Below are 20562 nucleotides of genomic sequence, written 5' to 3' on the forward strand. Positions count from 1 at the left end.
CAGGCAGGCGCTTTTGCCGCTGAGCTAAATCCCCAGCCCCAACCACCTGCTTATTTCTTATAAACACATATAAATCCCCACATTTCTTTCTTCACTGTAAATGTCCTGGGAACATTTAAACATGAAGTGTGCCTTGTTGAGATGTCAGGCCATCTCCTGTCTAGATTCAGCCTGTGCAGTAGAAATATCTTCTCCTGGTCTTGAATTGCTATGAAGTCCAAGCATCTGCCCCAGTTTAGGCATTTCGCTTGCTTTGTGGTCTGATTTTCAGGTTGCTTTTTCCCCTTCCTGATTATCCTTTCCCTTCTTTCACTTCAACTCAAAATAAATCCTCTGGATGAATTGTGTTTTCTGCCCAAAATAGAGACCATTTTAATGGGTCCCTTGACGGTGAGAAAGATGGTAGACCTGGGCAGGAATGACTGAGCAATTTTTCTGTTATTTACAGTTATTTTCACCAGTGATTTTCAGAATCCAAACATTGGTATCAAGTATGGAATGAAAAGAAGCAGGGTGACCCCTGGACCCGGCAGACTTTCCTTTGCTAATCCTGCGGCTCCCCTTTGTGTCTTTCTGGCCTTGACTCTCCATGGGGAAACTGCTGGCTCTGGTTATCATCACTTTGAGCAGTGCTGTGACTGCATTACGGAAAAGGTGTTTTGCATCCTGGGGCCAGGAGAGAAGCGTCTTTGTTTTATTAGCCTGACAGTTCGTAGCAACCTGAATTGAAATTGATGTGATCAGGACGGCGGTGCCGTATCTGCTGATTACCTAGATAGGAAGAATATTGGCGGACAGAGCCTGGCACAAATGTTCCCTTAAATCTGATTGTTCTGGCTGGCGGGAAGCTGAACCCCTTCCAGCATGAATTTCCCAGTAGAATTACAATGAATGATGAGAACTTAGAGATAAATGAAAAGTAAGAAAATCCATAAATGAATTAATAAGGAACAGAGATGAGCAACTGATGAGGGGGGATGACAGGGGCAGAATACAGGGAGCACACACCTGCTCACACTCGAGGCTGACAGAGAGGATACCGCTCATTCTCTCCATGCTGCTGCATGCCAACTCCCCACTACTGCCATATGTGTGTTCAGTTTAAGCTGTTCTAGTAGAGGCAGACTATGCAACATATGAGTGCATGAAGGGCATACAGTTGATTGGTTTTTATGGTAAATACAGGAGGAGGCACTATTCACATTAAAACCAATCATTCTGTTTTTGTTCACATTGGAACGTGGCTGAAAATGGTTCCCTCTCTCCGCTAGGACTACATGGGTGTACGGGATGAGACAGGGAGGTGTTCAGGACTATATGTTCAGGGACAGAAATCTGAGGTTTAGTTGTTGGAAAATAGAATTTTCTCTTAGTGGAAGTTGCTCATTGAACATGTACCCTGTTCAAGAGGAACAAGAAATGTGAGCCAGGAAAGCCAGCAAGAGCGCAAACATATCAGAAATGTTGTCTTTTGTTGTTGTTGTGTTGTTGATGATGATGATGATGATGATGATGAAATACAATAGCTAATAGTTTGGGGCACCATCATATGCAAAGTCTGTTTCAAGAACTTTATGAACTGCCTCATTCAATCTACGTATTAATTTCAAGGTATGGGGTCTAAAATCACTTCTCTCCCAACAAGCGAGTACAGTTTGAGCGAGTACACCCCCAGGTACAAGATTATAAATCTAGTGAGCAGCAGAATTCGAGTACACGGGAATATTGAAGAGTAGGCAAGTCTCCCTGAAAGATCAGGATCTAGGATTATAGTTGATTGTGAGTGAAGAATAGTATCAAAATTAAAGGACACTAGAGGGCAGGATAAATAGTGTTAGATTTTGCCCCACACAGAACAAAAAAGCAGTCTAGGAGAAGCTCAGTGTAAAGAGATCCAGCAGTTGATTGTTCGAGGCCTCTGTACCACTTTCTGACTCAAGGCTTATGTTATACCTAAGTCCAACCAGTAATTGCACCTGGCTCCCAATTTTGGTGTGTCTTGTGTGTAAGGAAATTTTGGTGGGTTATGTATTTAGTACACTAAGACCAATGTATCAAACTTCTGCTATTCCTGAACAACACAAGCATTCAGTGGCGTCATGTGGGTTGAGTAACAGCATGCTTGGTAGCGGTCAGAGCAAAAGAGATGTGATGAGAGTGTCCGTGACATTCCGTTCCCAGTGCATTTGTGTGGTGTGGATGATGAAAAGGAGTCTGACAGCTTTGGACAATACCCTCCCTCCTTGGGGAGGGAGTATTAATTAATGATGATGAAGAGCACTTTGGCTTAATGGGCAATGACAGTTCACCCCAACTGAGTGTAACGGGTTGTGCTGGGAGTGAAGCCACCTGGCTGACAAAATCGGAACGCACAGGGATGTGCGCATGTGAGAGTGAGTCACAGTCGGCATCCTGAGCAGCACCGGTGTGCATCACGGGGATTTAACCAGGGAGCAGCGGACTGTCCTGTCACACACGGAATGTCTGTGTGTGACCTCTCTTTAAAAAGAGAAAACTCAACAGTCATGATGATGCAGTTCTGAGAGAAAACTTTGCTTTCAAATGCCAGGGTAAGAGGTAGAGAGGGAAAAGATGGTCTCCAACACAACGTATATTCATTACAGCATGTAGAATAGGCTGGTATCTCTGGATGAGAGTATTGCTTGATCAGGGCAACAGGCAGAGAAAGGACATTTCCACCTGTTTTGTCAAAGGGCTTCCCCAATTGCAGAAGCATCCCTGCTCTGTCTGCTTATGTATCCTCTCTGGCTGGAATATTCTTTACAAGATAAAAATATGCTAACCCCAATCCAAAAGAAATCATGGTCTTGGAGAAATTCTCTTGCTTGCTATAATTGTTCTATCTTTTTATTTTTTCAAATTTTTTTCATTGAGGATTTGTGACTTAAGATTGAAAGGTGGGAGTAATCAGCTCTCAGCAGCATCAGAGGAGAAATAAGCAAAAACAAAGACCCTTGGATCAGAGTCCTCCCACATGGAACACTTAAAAGATTGGTGCAGGAGAGAACTGTCAAAGTAAGCATGAGAAAAGGGGACATACCTGGGGTTCTTCTTTTAAATAACATAAGAAATCCAAATCCCCAGCACATAGAAAACTCTAGTTTGCCAACAACATTTGTGAATGAAGGTACACGTGCTTAGATATTCCAGGTCTAATAGCCTCAGAGCTTATCATGATGCACAGTAGATGCTAAAAATATATCTGCTGAATGACTGTTGATTAAATGTCCTGAACAGTGAAAAAATGGCTGTTTCCTATAAGCATGATAACCCAATATCATGTCTTTCTCAGCATAATCTAGGATGAGAGAGAAGTTTGAAAACAATGTAATACAGACACAGAGCTAACTATATATATTCTATAGTTAGACACACTAAGTTTGAGTCTATATTTTAAGTTCTCTCTCAGAGTGATCTTAATTAGGCAAGTGAATGTCTACATCTGGACCTCAGTTTATTCAAAGGCATAATTGGGATAATATTGGGCCTACCATTTAGAGTGCATGGAAAGATTTATGTACTCATGTTTGCAAAATTCTTTCATATAGTGGAAACCATTTTATGAGCACTCAATAAGCTGAGGTTACTGTCATTGTTTTTATATTTTTAATGCGGGACACTTGCTACTTATTTTACTGAAAGTGAAACTAGGGTCCTTGGTACAAAGTGACTTCACTATTATGAGTTGTGAAGAAGGAACTGGTGGAGTGAATGAAAACCCAAAGCTGATGTTGGTGTTTGAGGCAATAATGTGAGAATTCACGGGAAGAGAGACACTGTGAATTCCTTCTTGAGATAAAGATAATAGAGAGTACTGGGAGGAGATGAAAAAATGAAGATTTGTTATGTACATATACCAGCTCCTCACAATGAATGCAATCATTATGTACTGCACACACATGTGAATAAAATAAAAATTGTACAAAACAGTACATGGGAAGTTTGTAGAAATGTCATCCATAAGAAAATTCCACAGTGATTGAGACCCAGACTTGAGGGATGAACAGAAGAACAGAAAGGAGTTGGGGAGATCAAGATGAAAAGCAATTCTGACTTCTGGGAATGGCTGACTAAGTTGGAGCTGGAAAGCTGAGTAGGGACAAACACATGGACAGGTCGCTCCAGGATTTGGGAGTGGCCTATGTGAACCCCAAGAACAAAATAAGAGGAAAAAGGTCATGCTTTGCGATTGTCCTCCTGGGGTGCAGAATATGTGTGGCTGTACTCTGTATTAGCTTGAGGGTTGAGCTATAACAGTCTGTGTTGGCCGATGTTTCATTGCTATAATAAAATACTTGAGAGTAACAGTTTAAAAGAGGAAAGAGGTATTTTTTCCCATTGTTTCAGAGGTTTCCACCCATGGTCACTTGGCTCTCATGTTTCCAGGCAGAAAAATTGGTGGAAAGGTATGTCTGAAGAAAGTCGCTTACCTCACAGCAGCCAGGAAACACACAAAAAGAAGCAGAGAGGAAGGTGTACAAGTCCGGGTTTACTAGAGAAACAGATGTAATACGAGATCTACAAATACATAAGAATTTACCAGATTCCTGACAGTGACCACCCACAGACCGAGCGGAAGGGTGGAGAGGGTCTGTCTGCACGCTGGAGACCCGAATGATCCAGTAGAAGATTTGAAGCTCCCTGCAGTGTTCCGCAGGCATTCATATCAGAAGGCCAATGGGTCTGTGATGGAAGGCTGAAGAATCTATGCTGGAAGGCTGAGGATCTGCACCAGGAGACTGAAGGATCTGTGCCAGAAGCTGAAGAGTCTGCACTGGAAGCCAGGAGATGGTGTCCAAAATAAAGGCAAAGACTGGAGCTCCTCCAGAGAAACAGAAGCAGATCCGTCCTTCTTCATTTCTCCTTTATACTGTCCAGGTGACAAGCCACCCTAGGGTGGGTCTTCTACAACCTAGGGCAGGGACTGCTGATCCAGTTCAGCTGAGCTTCTCTTATGCAAGTTGACACAAGCAATCCACCATCACAGAGGGTTTGGGAACTAGATGCTGTCCCCAAGGTCATGCCGCTGTGATCCATTCCCTTCAGCTAGCACCCGCCTCCTGTTTCTGTAAACTCCCAAAATGCAATCAAATTATGGTCTACTACTCCACTGATAAACTTATCGCCATTATGATTCAATAACTTCCCAAACATCAGCAACCAAGCCTTCAACAAAAAGAGCCCTTGTGGAGACATATGATATCCAAATCTTACCTTCATATTTAAAGTCTATCAAATTGATGTCTTGGTGTCTATGATGGTAAATAATGCAAAGTAATTGCCAATTATTTTTGAAACTGCAGTTATGAATTCTTCCTATAAAAAGCAAAGAAACAAAAATAGCACACACAGCATTTTCAGAATTCAGTAGGCATACAATTTAACAGGTCGTTCCCCAAAGGTGGACAAACTCTCAATAGTAGAGATACATCTTTTTCACAGGAACGTCTTCAAGGGAAGTTCTGTGTCTTTGCAGTGCCACAGTTTCCACTGGGAACAGTGCATTTCCCCATCCCATGCCCAATGTCAAGCACACGCACTTTATTAACTATGCATTTGGAGTAGAGACAGAGGTTATCTGGCAATGTATACCTTGGTGGCACCTACACCTCACACACACACACACACACATGCACACACATGCATACATACAAGTAAGTGTTCACACATGTACTCTCACACGATTCCACATTTGGGCAGTAATGCTGCTGTTTTGACATCTGAAGTTCTACAATGAAAGAGTAGAAATTGCAAGACAGATGATGAGACTTTACAAAAAAGCCCATCAGTTGCAGTGAGAGATGTGGAAAGATGGATTTTTCATGCTCAGAGTGGGTGGCACAAATACCTAGGAGCAGGGTGGCAGTCTTTGAAGACAATGACAGGAGAAGGCAGCAATGAAGACACCTCCGATGGATAAAGTGCCTCGGCCAAAAGAGGAATATAAGTCTTTCTCCAGCTTGATTCCCTGTTTCTCTACTCCTTCTAATTTGCCAGGATTTTACTCCTCAGGATAAACCTGGAGGCCAAGCTGTCAGAAATGAATTCCAGGCCACAACTCTGCTCAGTGGCATTTGATAATGCCAAGCAGTCAGGGGCCAATAAAGTCACCAGTTCTGCAAATCAAATGAACCAGCTCCTTAACCCGCCTTTTCATGCTCTGGCACTCTGACCAAAAGAGGAAGGGCACGAAGGAAAATTGGCAAGGGAACTACTGGGATAAGTAACACTTTTATTCCTTCTGCACTTATTGTTATAACCCTCTGGAGCATGGAATGCCTAGGACAGAGTCAGTCCTCATTTCTGGGTATGATATAAGGAGAAGACTACAATAGCTTTGAGAAATCCTGATTTATGAAATTTAATTTTTAAAGAACTGGAGGTTGGTCCTATTTAAGTATATAATAGCCTCCCGAACGTATGCAAAACTAATTTGAAGTTTCCTGCAGAGCAGCCCTTATGGAGCTGGTATGGTGAATAACTAAATATTATTTGTAATTAACACAGGGTTGCTGGGAGGGAGCACGCGCCTGGAGCTTGTGCCTTCCACATTGTCGAGGATCTACAATGCACAAGAAATTGTACTGACTGCTGTTGATTGCCCAGAATGCAGCTTGTTTTCCTAAGTACTTCAAAGTATTCCTCTCAGCGACTCGTTTAAGGCATTTATTTGTTTAACGAATTTGTTGTTCCACAAGAGTGCAAATTTGGCCCAACTCTAAATTATCCCAGATGTCAAATCAGCATGTACAAACTAATGAGGTCTGACTGTGTCAAAAGCAAAGGCAAAGCTTGTCTTCTATTGATCAAAACCCAGCCTCCCTGAATTGACAAATTCAGAGCTGTGTTTACAGAAAGCGTTCTGGAAGTCAAACAGATTTGAGATCCCTGTGATCTTAAGAAACTGATTTTATCTACACCTGAGTTTTCACATCCGTGGAATTGGAATAAAAGTTGTTAGCAAGTTTGAAATAAGTACTAGAAGGTTTATCTATAAGGGACTGGGCGCAGTGCTTGATGTTAACAAGGACTTGGAAGATGACAGCTATTTTTTTTCCACTCTCTCACTTAAAAATTTTCCCATTACAACATAAGGGCCCAGTTAAATTAAGTGGGCTCATCTCTGCCTGCCAGTTTATTTATTGTTTCTATGTATGTTCCACACAGCTATTTAGTTGAGCTGTCCATTTCTTCATTCTCAAAATGCGGCTCTTGACAATCATAACTCCTGGTGACTGTGAGCATTAAATCAGCTAGGACACACGTGAGTTAGAATGCGCGGCTCGACACATTTCGGTTCTTTTCCTCTCTGCACTCCAGTTTCCCTACCTTGTGCGGATTTCACACAGGGCTAAGAGATGTGTTTGATAAAGTCTGAAGCACTTGAAAAGAGAATGCACAATGGATGACTTGCTGTTGTACAGATGTGACAACTGCTAGTTGCTACCTCTTCCCCAGTGTATACAAGAAAGGAGGCAAGTGCATGTTCAGTGTAAAATAATTAATAAGAGCTGCTCATGGTGAGAGCAATGTTGTTATGAGTGCAGTAGACATTATTCAATGACAGAGCGTATTGCTTCTTTAAGTTTAAAAGTTTTGTCTTGAATACGCAATGAATTTGTGACTTAATAAAGAGATCATGTATAGAAGGGAAAAGCAATAGTGATTACATCAGGATCTTTAATGAAGAACTTTTTTTCAGTTGCCCACGTGGCAGAATAATACATAGCCATTCAAAGCATGAGCTGTGAAGCCATAAAGTTCTGGGTTCAAATTCCACATCTGACCCTCACTGTGTGTGCGTGTGTGTGCCAGTGAGTCCTTGGGAAAGGAGAACTACCAGGAGAAACCTGAGATTTGCTGAAGTGTGAAATAGAGTATGTGATGTTACCAAGAGGGCTGAAACAATTAAAAGAGGCAAAGTGCTTAAGACTGAAATACATTGAACATATCTTCTATTTCTGTATAACTTGCTAAATAACACAACTGACAATATCAGTTTATTTCTTGGCCACTGAAAACTCCTGCTGACCTGTGCTAGGTGTGTTAATAAACTTCTGTCAAATTTGTTATGATCTCCATATGGGGGACACAGCCCTGCAGCTGTCAGCTGGCAGGCTGGAGAGTGATACCTAAACAGAGTTCCCCACTTTGCCATCACCCTGCTGGTCCCCCAGACAAGGGCTCATGGAAGAATCGGGCAGCCCCTTTTTAAAATAGCTAAAGATATTCCTCCCCAAATTGATGTCTTTTTCAGCCATGTCAATTTTTCCCAGGTAGCAGGGATAAAGGGAATGTTCTTGGCGAACAAGAAGATTGACAACCAAGTGAAGACTTTCATCACGTACAACAAAGGCCGAGACTGGCGCTTGCTGCAGGCACCAGACACGGATTTAAGGGGGGACCCCGTGCACTGTCTGCTGGTGAGTGTTCATGTTGGGGCAGAATGCCCCCCATGGTGGAGGGCTGGAAAGGGCCCCCTTCCATTGTCCTCTTAATGGGACGATGCAGATAGTTCTGGCATTTTTGTTCAGTTGATGAGCAAAATGGGAAGGAAGTGCTCGAAGGAAGAGGGGAGGAGGAGTTATAGGTCTACGTTTTGCAGTGATCAACAAAATAAAAGAACATGGTTAAGGCTATTGCTCACTTCTGGGATCCATGCTTCCAGCCTGAACTTTTACTTTGCTTTGCTTTTCTCTGTTCTGCTCTGCTTCGCTTTGCTTTGCTTTGTTCTGCTTTGCTTTCCTTTGTTTTGCTGTTGGGGATTAAGCTTTGGGCATGCTAAGTGCACACCCTACCACTGAGCTATACCTCCAGGTTCTGATGAGAATCTCCAGCTGTGGTGTGAGGTTATCCCCTAAACGCTTGTCATTTCTCATGGAAACCACCTTTTACAGACCTAATGATGAACACTTACAATACACACTTGCTGACCTGAACAAAAAATGTGCAGGTGTAACTCCTTTGCTAATGTTCTGTCACCATTGTGGGAGAATGTTATGACTCCAAAAGGGTTAAGAACCACTGATTTAAACTTGTGTTTGTTTTCTTTATAATATATTCCATCCATTTGTCTTAGTCTATAAAAGTAGGGTTGGCATAAAATATGGCCTGAGGGAAAATGATGACCCAGCGCTTGTTTTTCTAAGTAAGGTCTTTCTGGAGCACTGCCTGCTCAGATATCCATGTGTTCTCCATGGCTGCTTTCCCTCTGTAATGGCAGAATCAAGGAGCCATGGCAGAGACTATAGGGGCAACAAAGCATAAAATGTTTATTTTGGGACCCCTTAAAAATGTACTGATCCCTAATTTGAAGTCTGGATTTCTTTTAGTTATGTTACATTGGAAGATAAGCGTTATCAGCATGAAGTTATTTATATATTGGATGATATGGTGGTGCCCAAATGAAGGGTCAAAGACAGATCTTGCGTCCCGGGGACTGCAGTCTCTGAGCCCTTTGCATGAAGCTAAATTAAGAAACGAAGGACTGTGGAGTCACTTATCACCCGTTAGTAGCTCTTGATTAGTGTTCCATACTTGGTGCTCAGCAGATACTGAGTGAATGCGGAATGGGGAGACTAATTGCAAAATATTGTTAAGTTAATAGTATTCACGTCTCTAAAAGAGTTAATTTGCATTTAAGTCAGAAAAGGGAAAGACAAGTATGTACACAGAGAAGTACACTTAATGTTAGTAAAAAGTGCTTTGTGAGTGTGTGTGTGTAAAGGCAGCCTGTCTCTCTATTTGTCTGTCCGTCCGTCTGTCTATCTGTCATTGTTCTCACAACTCTGGTTTTGGTGTCATCCCCACTCTGCTTGCTTTCTTCCACCCCACAAACTGTGGACCATCACTTGGCAAGTTCCCCTTGCAGGGCTACAGGTGCGTCACTCCCCTCCTGGAAAAGAAGCCGGCAGCTACATCTTGACCTTATTAGTTGCAGAGGATATCGCAGTTGTCACAGTGGATTAGGGAAGCAAGTCTGAAGTCCACCCTCCCACTCAGCTTCCATCCTTATTACTGATGACTTACTGGGAGGAAAGCAGCCGGTTACAGAAGGTGCACAACTCCTATGACAGATTAGGTAAATGTAAGAGCTGTTTACTCAACAGCCATGCTATGTACAGGTGGCATTCAGTAGCATTTGTACAGAACAAGACCATCTTTCTAGCAATGCTATCCCAAGGTGAAACATTGTGATATTAAGCAGATATGCATGGAACGTGCCATTCCCACCCCTGTGCACTTTGGAGGTGAATGCCTTAATGTGAGAGAATTAGCCATGTCACCTAAACAGGCTTGCCTGGGCTCCTTGGCATTATAAATGGGTCATTGAAAGAGACTTCTACACACAATACTTAGCAGGGTGTTCCCTTTTCCACCCAGAACTCAAAGTCATGAGTAAGATTTCTGTACCTCCAAAATACAAAGGCAGTATCAAATTCCTTCTCCATCTCCCCTGGGACATTCCTAGTCCAAGCTACGATCATTTGTTACCTGACCTACAGTGATAGGCTCCTAACTAGTCCTTTCTTCCTGGCAACCTATTTTTAAAAAAGTCAATGTGACCTCTTTTTTTTAATAAATCAACTTCAGTGAGCTAATACACATGTACAAATGAGACATCCATTTAAGAGTATAGTTCAAGGAATGTTGACACACGTATGTACCCATGTAGCCATGATCACAGTCAGGCTTGACCACCCTGATCACGCTGAAACCTTCATCCGTACCCTCTGAACTCAGAACTCCCACTCCTCCCTCTGGAGAGCTTCCTCATTATGTCCTAGATTTCTGTCTTCTCAAATTTTAGAAATAGTATTGATTTGAACTTCTTTTGGAAAACTAGATCATATCGCTGCTTTATTGTGGCTTTCTAATGGTTGTCTAGTTTGGGATGAAAAAGATAGACTACTTTATCACGACCTCCATCTGATCCGGCCTCAGTCTGCTGCTACCCGCTGTGCCTCCTCTCCCTCCTCATGCTGAAGCCAGACTTCAGTGTGCTTCCTTATACACTTGAGAGGCTATGAGCTCTTGCTTTGTTCACCATGAGCTCACCCTATCTACTTGTATCTTACCCTATTTGAATTGTCCATTATGTCTCTTAATGATGTCCTTTCACCACCAGGATTTTCCTTGGTGTTTGTGTCCTGACTTCTCAAACAGATTTCACGAGCATTCAGTAGTTACACTTGTCCCAACCCCTTTCTCCCCATGACCCTCCTTGCTATCTGAAGTCAGCCTGTGTGTTCGTGGATTCTCTTGTCCCTGTCGAATAGGAGTTCTGTGAATGGCAAGGGCATGGCTGTCTCTGTGGCCATTCCGGAGAAGAGCTCTAGGAGTCAGACCCGCCACATGGTCGATGCCCAGAACATCTGTTGTGTTTGGAGGAGGCACTTAATTCAGAGGTGTTACTTGAGTTTCGAGTTTGGACTTCTAACGAAAGCAGTGCAATCCCTCTGATAGTTACACTGAGGAATTTGTCATAATATCCACCCTCCGAAGCTCATGAGCTCAAGTTGACTCCAACATTAATAAAATGAAGAAGCTGCATTCGGATGAAGAAGCGATGAGCTAATGTGGTAGAGATGGGTATGGAACCCAGGGGCCTTCAGTACTTCCTCCTTCCTTAACCCCAAAGCTTAAGGCAGTGTTTAATTCAAGCTTTTGAAAGCAGATACCAGTGACAAAGGGAATGGGGAGGAGAAACTAAAATCACTTCATAAAATCGACCAATGCGCAAAATAGGAAAGAAAATCTTTGAGCTACAGGAAACCCAGACTGTTAAAAAAAATAAAAAACAACATTCTCCGGGCTTGGAAGCTGGTGGCAAAGAGAAGATAAAAAGTGATTTTAGATTGTGAGTACTTGGAAAGTGACAGTGTCACCAAAAGCACAGGCTAGTGATTAGAAAAGAGATTTTCCAGCAGGGCTGTTACAAATGTGGAACAAGTGCAGAATTACAGCCCCAGCTGGAATGCTCCTGTAAAACGTATTCTATAGAAATAAGACGTCCAGGGTAATTTGGGGCTGTATTTTTAGGCCTTTTGGACTGATTGCCTGGAGGGCTCAGCTGGGATTTCTTTCCTCTGACGATTGCATTGTACAATTAGGTAGGGTGTTACCGGTCACGGTCTCCCAGGCTCTGACGCCTCCACGTCGGGCTCCCCAGAGGGAAGACAAAAAGAGCGGAGGTCATGACAAATCCTTGGGGCGCTGGGGAAAGCACAGTGTTTCATGGAGAGAGACCCAGACTTCTTTATAGATTCATTTGGCATTTTTTTTCCCACAGGAGCTGAGCAGGTAGATGCCCCAGGAGATTCAGGACTGTTTTCCACCTCCCCTGTACTGTCTGTAAATCTACGTCCTGCGCCAGATTGCAGTGGAGCGAAAACTCCGCATCCTGCCAACTAGTCTGAGGGCCTCCCTGTTCTTTGCCATCAACTCTGTACTGAACAGCTAATGAATTCCTGGCTCCAATTCCGAGTCAGAGCCTGCACCGAAGTATAGGCATTGGGGGCAAGGACGAGGCGGGGGATGCTCTTCCGGAACTTACCTGCTGCTTTGCTGTTTATGAGGTTTCTGATCTGTCTTGGCAGTGCAGCATTTAGATGAATAGCCCTGGAGTAAAAGTACCATGAAGACGGCATCCAAAGAGTGATGACACCTAGCTTTAAGAGAAAGTAGTGGGACCGTACTTGAAATCTTAGCTGTTTGTTGAGTATTTATTTCATGATGGGGAAATGTCCTCTATCCTTTAATAACTTTCCCTTGGCCACCCACAGTGCTTGAGGCACAGTAAATAATTAATGAATCACCTGAGAGCATTGTGCTTAGTGAAATAATGCAGGCAAAGAAAGACAGATAGACAGGTTCTCACTGACACGTGGAAACTAAATCGAACTTAGAGAATCAGAAAGCTCTGAGGTGGGGGCCAGAAGCTGGGGAGTTGGGGTGATGAGGAGATGTAATCAAAGGCTTCCGCTGGGCAGGTGGAATGAAAAGTATTTTTAGTGGAAAAAAAATAATGCACCGGTAAAATCTAGCACACATTTGTGGAACACTTACAGGGGTGAAAAGCTTTTGTGGGTAAAACTAAAAGCTAAAAGGAAGAGGGAAAGGAAAGGAAATTAGGACCTAGAGGTCCACAGACGGGCTTGAGGGTTTGGGGAACTCCCTGAGAAAACTGGGCATTCGTCTTTGTGCATTTTTCAGAGGGCTTAATTTGCTTCAGATCTCACACCTGGTACCTGATTCTGATAAGATTAAAGACTAATGATTGAACTGGCCCTGGAATTGACTAACTGATGATATACCATGGCCTGTGACTATGTATAAGTCCGCAAAGGGCAGCCTGTGAATACAAATGCTGGTCCCTCCATCCTCATCCTCTCTGAGTTTGCAGCTAGGCCGGGGTGGTCTCTGTGTACATCCCTGTATCTTATTAATGTGGAAATTAAAGTGAAATATGGAACTGCACTTGGAACAGGCTCTGCTGTGACCCTATTGTATTGGAGACAGCTCTGGAAACAGAATCTGTGACTATTAGGATGTGGCAGGTGCTCAGGACTTGTTTGCTACTGAGAGAAAAGAAAGCACGAAAGCAAGAAAGAATGAAGTGAGAGCTATAAAGTGCCCCATCAGGGCCACATGTGGCTAAGAATCCAACAGCTTTGACTTGCGTCCTGTGAGAACTCAGAGCAGCTTGACAGTCACTACAGTGAATCTCTCTGTTGGCTTTTGGTGATTTCACTCTGACACATTTCTAAAACAGGCACAAAAATTTAAGTGCGGAGGGTAAGATGAGTCAGTTAATATTGCTTTTATTCAAACATTTGGGTAGACTTTGCAAATTCTTTGACACAAAAGAAAATAATAATAAGATAAAGCCACAGAATATTCTCCATGAACCAGCTGGGGGCAATCCAGTGCTACAAATGTGAGAGTGGAGGAAAAGTGCACCAAAGCGGTCGCTTCTAATATTGCTGCTGCTACATGAATTGATGACTTCTCCTCTCCAATTAGTATACGCTGGCCCTCTAGAAGCCATAGCAACAGTGCAGTGCTGAGACACAGAACTGAAAATGCCTTGTACCCTTTGTGATGACAGGATTTCCATACCTGAAAACGTGTCCTTTGCTCAACTGTCAGCGGAGGTGTTCAGCCTTCCAGCTGTGGCAAGCGTCTGCCTCAAGATTCTAAGCTGAGGCCTTTCTATCCAGGAATGTTCTGCTTTCTTTAGGTGGTACAAAGGGCTTCCAGTGAGCCTCTTTGTCTAGGAATAATCTCCAAGCTATCCTTTTCGGATTGCCGTGGAGATAGTCACAACAGTCCTCAGACTGTATGATTTTTAATCCACTCCAAGTGTTCCTGGTATTGTTGTAAGTAGAACAGTACTGTCTTTCGTGCCTCAACACAAAAGCATATCATGCTATTACATGCTTTCATTGGTTACCTTTCTTAGATCCTATGCAAGGAGCCACAGAGCACGCCAAGTTATGCTTGACATGTTTTCTTCCTTTGTAGACTGGGTCCCTTAGGAAGATAAAATTATACTGCACCAGAAAAGACAATACAGGATTGTGCATAGTAAAATACATTGTGGTAGTCAGAGAAGGAGAGACCCTAATAAGCTGCAGTTGTCAGGAAAACTTGCAAGGGAGAAATGGTTTGACACGTCTACTTGAATCTGACCTCGCTTCCCCTGGGTACTGGGTGACAGTACCCCAGGCTCTCTGCATCTAAAAGTACCTGGAGTACCCTTCCTCTAGGACAAAAGGGACCTAAGTGTGTGGCTGTGGTGTGTCTTTGTAGTGGGGCTGTCTTCCATATACTTAAAGAACATTTTCGAGTGAAAATGAATTTTCAGCGCTTTATGTAAAATTTTCACGTGAAACTAATACCTTTTCGCTTTTTGAGCATTTTAATTTCTACACGGGCAGTGAAGAAAAGACCCTGTTGTGATCTGCTTTTTACTTTGCCAGTGTTTTGGCTGTTTTTATTCCTGAGTCTCATTTTTAGTTTGTCATTTACTCTATCCGATATAAATTTAATCACTGTATCTCTGTAGCTGAGTATCTGCTGGCTGAGACGTACAGAGCAGAATAAAAGTAATAACGGGGATACGTCGGTGATTCCAGAAACTCAAGTTGATAAGATTAGAAAGTAATCTTCCTGAGACATGCGAAGAAATGTGGGTTCAAACACGAACATGTATTTTTGACAAGTCAATGCAAGGTCTATTTTAAAATAAATTCCTATAAGATATTTTATCTTTTCTTGAAAACTATTGATGTCTTAATCAGAGAATTTGATCAAGCTTTTCAGGCACAGGTAAACAAGTCCTTAAAATTTCGTTTAATTTTTTATTATTACTGCATTTTGTGTGCATATATGACTTTTATATTGAATAAAACTGACTCTGATAATACCCTGGTGGAAGCACCAGATCAGTGTTTTGCAAAGTGTCAGTTCAGCTTCTCACAACACACGGCGTTTTCTGCACTTTGACCAAGGTCTCGAGTGCTGCGTGATTCAGCGGTGCCCTCTTCCAAGTGACCTCTTCCAAGTACTCCTGACGGAATCTCCTTTCCTGGCTTCATGTCTCATTCGCCCTCTTTTGTCTTATCTGGGTACATACTGCACTACTCCATTTTTCTGCTTTTCCCCTTTGTTATTGATCTTGCCCAGGTCTGAAATGCTGTTTGTCGTGCTGAGCATCTTACCTGCGGTCCTAGCCAACCCTTCTTTGCGTCAGGCACCATTTTCTCCTGGGTGCAAAGGGGGAACTCATCTTTGCACCTTCCAAAGCTTCCTAACATTTTGTCTACCTTTCTTGCGACTGTGAAACTATACTGTTTTCATGGTAATCCGTGGAAAAACTCTGTAAAGTCAGAGGCCAGAGGTCAGCATTTGTAGTTTTTCAAAAGCCTCACCTACTGTTTTACAAATAAGGTGCCACAAGGTTTGTCAAATTAGCAAATGGAATTATGCCAGTAATTTAGACCTCAAATGAAGGTGCTCCTTTCTAACCAAATTGGCAGCTGTCTTACACCTAACAAAAACTAGATTACATGTTAAAAGAAAGATAATGGACTTGTGGATCCGTGGATACAGTGGGTGGATAGAGAGGTAGCTGGTTGGAAGGATAGATGGGACAGTTGACAGGATGGATGGATGCTCTGAATCTGGGCTTTCAATGACCTTTGACATGCTGAGCTTTTCTGACATCGATGTCTCCCCTTCTTAGCCTTACTGCTCACTGCACCTTCACCTGAAAGTCTCTGAGAATCCCTACACGTCAGGGATCATTGCCAGCAGAGACACAGCTCCAAGCATCATAGTTGCTTCAGGTAAGAAGCTTGGCTGCTTTGCTTGCTGTTGTAAATGGTGTTTATTTTGAGAAGCTAGATATCAGTGCGTATAGTTTAATGAGCGAGCTAAAAATATTTTAGAAAGGCTTCTGCACCACCGAACCTGAAACAGGTATGCTGAAAACCCCTGTGTGGACAGAACGTTTGCCATTGAAATCTTTCGTGGGCAACACAGGCTCCTGGTTTTGTCCATTGTTAGCTTGTGCGGAAAGTTTTTTCCACTAACGGTAATATGCTCTTTCTAGGTAATATAGGTTCTGAATTGTCGGACAATGACATCAGCATGTTTGTCTCTTCAGATGCAGGGAATACTTGGAGGCAGGTAGGCAAATACCCTGGTTTGTGTTGGAAAAGTTTAAATGGCATAAAAATTGTCTAGTTGAGCTCAGTGTTACACATACATTTTAAAGCCTATTAGTATGTTTATTTTTTCTTTTTAATAAAAGTCTTAAATCTCTGAGTTTAACATATTTTGGTGTTTGTCATTTAATAATGGTATTTCTTACTGGGAACCTGTGTATGAGATCATTTATAGGTGACAGTAAAACAAAATTAAGTCTGATGGAATTTTCCCATAAAAGAAAGTTGAATTCCTACAGGTTTATCAGGCAGGAGCGTAGAGCCTGAGTGGTAGATTGCATTCTAGGGCTGAGTTGCCTCATATATCCCCCTTGCTTTGAAGTCGGAACACAGAGGAGTGCAATGGGATAGCCGCGGCCTATTACCCAGGTGGTATTCTGAGATGTTTTGATTTCATGTGCAAGAAATAAAAAAGGCAGTGTAATAACCATCAGGATGCATATGTTAGATAAAGTAGAAATGGAATCACTTAAAACTAATGTGTTTAGCTTAAATGCTTCTTGCCTTTCTTCTGAATGAAAATTAGATGCCCATGGCTTATAAAACAGGCATTTAATGAGGTTTAGCAATCATAACAAGATATGAGCCTAATGCATGGTTGTTACACTTCAATAAATATGTTTTAATAACCCACTGACATTTAATTATCGTGTAATAACTAGCACCGTAAATTGAAATCTAATGCACAGGTAATCACACTTAGCAGTGAAAGCATTCTGCTTTAAATTTTAAAGAGAAAGAGCCACATGATGGTCCAATTGCCATTTCTTATCTTGAAACCCTTTGTAAAGCCACAGGAGGATTCTTAGATTTTAAAGAAAGCAGGCAGAGAAGAAATTGTCTTAAGAAACCTCAGCATAATTGATCTTGGAAATGAGGAAGATACTCTATGCTAAGGTAGCTTCCTCTGGAGAATAGTCACGACACCATTTTCTTCTACTTCCCCTACCCCAAAGAGCATAGAAATCTTTCCTTTTGTAGTTCTGGGGTGCATTATTTCTATAAGAAGTAAACGAAAGAAAGGAAGATTATTTCTGTGCTGTCAATTCAGGCAGCACTCTACAAGCAACTCAGCTGGGAAAACCACATCCTATTCAGAGAGGAGTTAGAGATTCTTTCTAGCACATATCCACCTGACTCCAGATTCATTTCTCTCCAGTTTGAGAAAGAGCCAATCATCCATGTATCTAAACATGACAATATCATTTGATCAGAACTACTTAAGACACATCTGCTCATTAAACAAGAACGCATTTTTGAAAACCCTTGGAGATTTGAAGTACTCAGATGTGGACAGGGCACTGCAATGCAGGAAGTCCACCTCCAGTGAATACTGTTCACGTGCCATAAGGAAGTCACCACATCTCTTGGAAGCTTAGTCTTCTCCTCCGTTCAAGTGAAAATCTAGGACTAAACTATCTCTAAGCTTCTTCCCATCCAGAGATGTAGCATACATGACACCCAGGTTCCTAACATCACTGGAATAGGAATCATTAGATATTACTATGAAAATAAAAAGGATATAAATCTTAATACGTAGTAGTCATTTTAAAGGTATTTGGTTCCTACCTAAAATTGTTCTGCAGAACACAAGTGGTACATGTAACTCACATAGGGAAACATTGTTATAGAATACTTTCCCAAAGTTTTAGTGAAATTGACATCTATCACAGAAAGGATTTTGGTCCTCCTACAAAAAGTGATTGTGTGTACTCCTGATTGTGAATGTGGATATATGTTCATGTTGTGTTGCTTTCCTTTGTGCAGATCTTTGAGGAAGAGCACAGCATTCTGTATCTTGATCAAGGTGGAGTCCTGGTTGCTATGAAACACACATCCCTCCCAATACGACATCTTTGGTAAGGGCAGCTGCTGCCTGGGAGACTTCCTCCTGCTGTTCCACACTACTGAGGCAGTGCCGGGAGTCAGGCTCTCAGACTCTAACTGTTTGCAGTAAACCGTTAAGCACTACTAGAACATGATTTATATCTTTGCTCTGTTGAAATGAGATCGTTAATTGCAGATTTGCAAAAGGATGGGCAGAAATAAAAACAAGGAGGGAGGACTTCTACCCCCAAGAGAGGAATTGCATTATGGTTTTGTAATGTGACAATACCCTCTGCACAACCTTGCTGTCTCAACGTAATCGCAGGTAGAACAGTGTTGCCCATCACTCACACCTTGTGGGAAGCTTACCTACTTGTAGTCGCCTTCCCCAAACATCATCTCCTGAACTTTAGCATTTGCTCTGCTATGTGCATCCCACACAGAGATGAGCACCCAAGGCCGTTCTGCTCCTGTCTCCTTTCTCCTGTAAGGCGTCCCTCACTTCCTTTTATTGAAGTGACATTCTGAAATTCTGCCTGTCTTCCAAGGCCCAACTTCTACAAGGTTTTCCAGTGGGCTTCTTCTTCTGGTTTTGAAAGCTACCCTCTCCACATGTGAGCTGGGTCAAAGTCAAAAGCCTGGTTTCCCCTCCACTCTTAATTACACTGATAACCAAAGACAAAGCTGCAGGTGAGAAACAGAATCTTAGCCTGGGCAGATGCATCTATAGAGAAAGAGTAAAAGGGAGACTCATTCATGTCTATCTCATTCAACTACTGGCTGCTCTAAGAAAAATGCCATAAACTGGGTACCTCATAAACAACAGAACTCTATTTCCCTCAGTTCTGGAGGCAGAAAATAGAAGGCCAGAGCTCCAGCAGACTCACTGTCTGGTGAGGACCCTGTGTTCTGATTCACATAGCTGCCTTCTTCCTGGGTTTGCACATGGAAGGGGCCAGATGGGTCTTCGAGGCCACTTTAATAAGGCACTCATCCCATTCCTGATAGCATTCCTCTGCAAAGTGACCACCTCCCAAAGAACCCACCTCCTAATATCACACTGATGATTAGACTCCCAGGGAGTGGGTTTGGGAGAGAACACAAACATTCAAACCCTAGCTGTAACCACCAAAACTGCAGAATTCCCTACTCTCCCTCAAGTACCCCTCCTTCTGTTCTTATCCATTCTGTTCTTATCCAGTAAGATTGATTATAGCTCAGTGAGGTCAGCTAAAATTTATATAAATGTGAAAAAGGATACATTGAGCAGTTGACCACTTAGAGATAGGTTTGCTCTCTGAAAGACCATCCGTTCCTAAGATCATAGTGAAAGGGTGCTGGAGGACAGCAGCGAGGATTTGGAATGGGTTACATTGATGTCTGTGTACTTATAAAATAACTTGTTAAAAAATTCAGCAACTTGTTACAATTCCTGCTCCATGCAGCTCTCCTATTATTGATGTCTTAGCTCATTTGAGTCCCAACATGACTGACCTTTTGATATAGTTAAGAACTTACTCCTATGAAAGACTCACTTTGACAATGCCCTAGGTCCTTTTCTTTAATTTGCGCAGATTCCACCACACTAAACTTCATCACCAGTCCCGTTCATTCGTTCATTCAGAGACAAGGTCTTTCTAAGTGGCTGAGTTGCCTAGGCTGGGTTGAACTTGCAACCTAGAGTGCTCGGAGTCACTTTTAACATCATTCCCCCTTGCTTATTTGCATATTTTCTTAGCAAAGGCACTTAAATTTTGTGTGTGTGTGAGATCTGTTGACTGTTTTGTTTTGTCTTCAGGCTGAGTTTTGATGAAGGAAGGTCTTGGAGCAAATACAGTTTCACTTCCACTCCCCTGTTTGTGGACGGGGTCCTGGGCGAGCCCGGAGAAGAGACACTGATCATGACGTAAGTGTAAAAACCTCGATGTGTCACGGCCTTCGCACAAGCAAGTGAATCCAGAACGATGCTCAGAGCCGGCCT

General features: G+C 42.5%; 1 protein-coding gene across 1 annotated transcript in view; it reads left to right on the top strand.

Annotated features, from left to right (window-relative positions):
• Positions 1–20562, top strand: part of Sorcs1 (sortilin-related VPS10 domain containing receptor 1) — a gene marked incomplete at its 5' end in the record, with an annotated part of 503138 nt that overhangs the window by 399107 nt on the left and 83469 nt on the right. Inside the window, 5 exon segments of the mRNA XM_013504127.1 lie at positions 8298–8444; positions 16271–16373; positions 16640–16716; positions 18522–18613; positions 20380–20487. Of these exon segments, the coding sequence (XP_013359581.1) occupies positions 8298–8444; positions 16271–16373; positions 16640–16716; positions 18522–18613; positions 20380–20487 (527 nt within the window).

The sequence above is a fragment of the Chinchilla lanigera genome, unplaced genomic scaffold, assembly GCF_000276665.1.
Source record: "Chinchilla lanigera isolate Chin_1 unplaced genomic scaffold, ChiLan1.0 scaffold00084, whole genome shotgun sequence".
Lineage (NCBI taxonomy): Eukaryota > Metazoa > Chordata > Mammalia > Rodentia > Chinchillidae > Chinchilla > Chinchilla lanigera.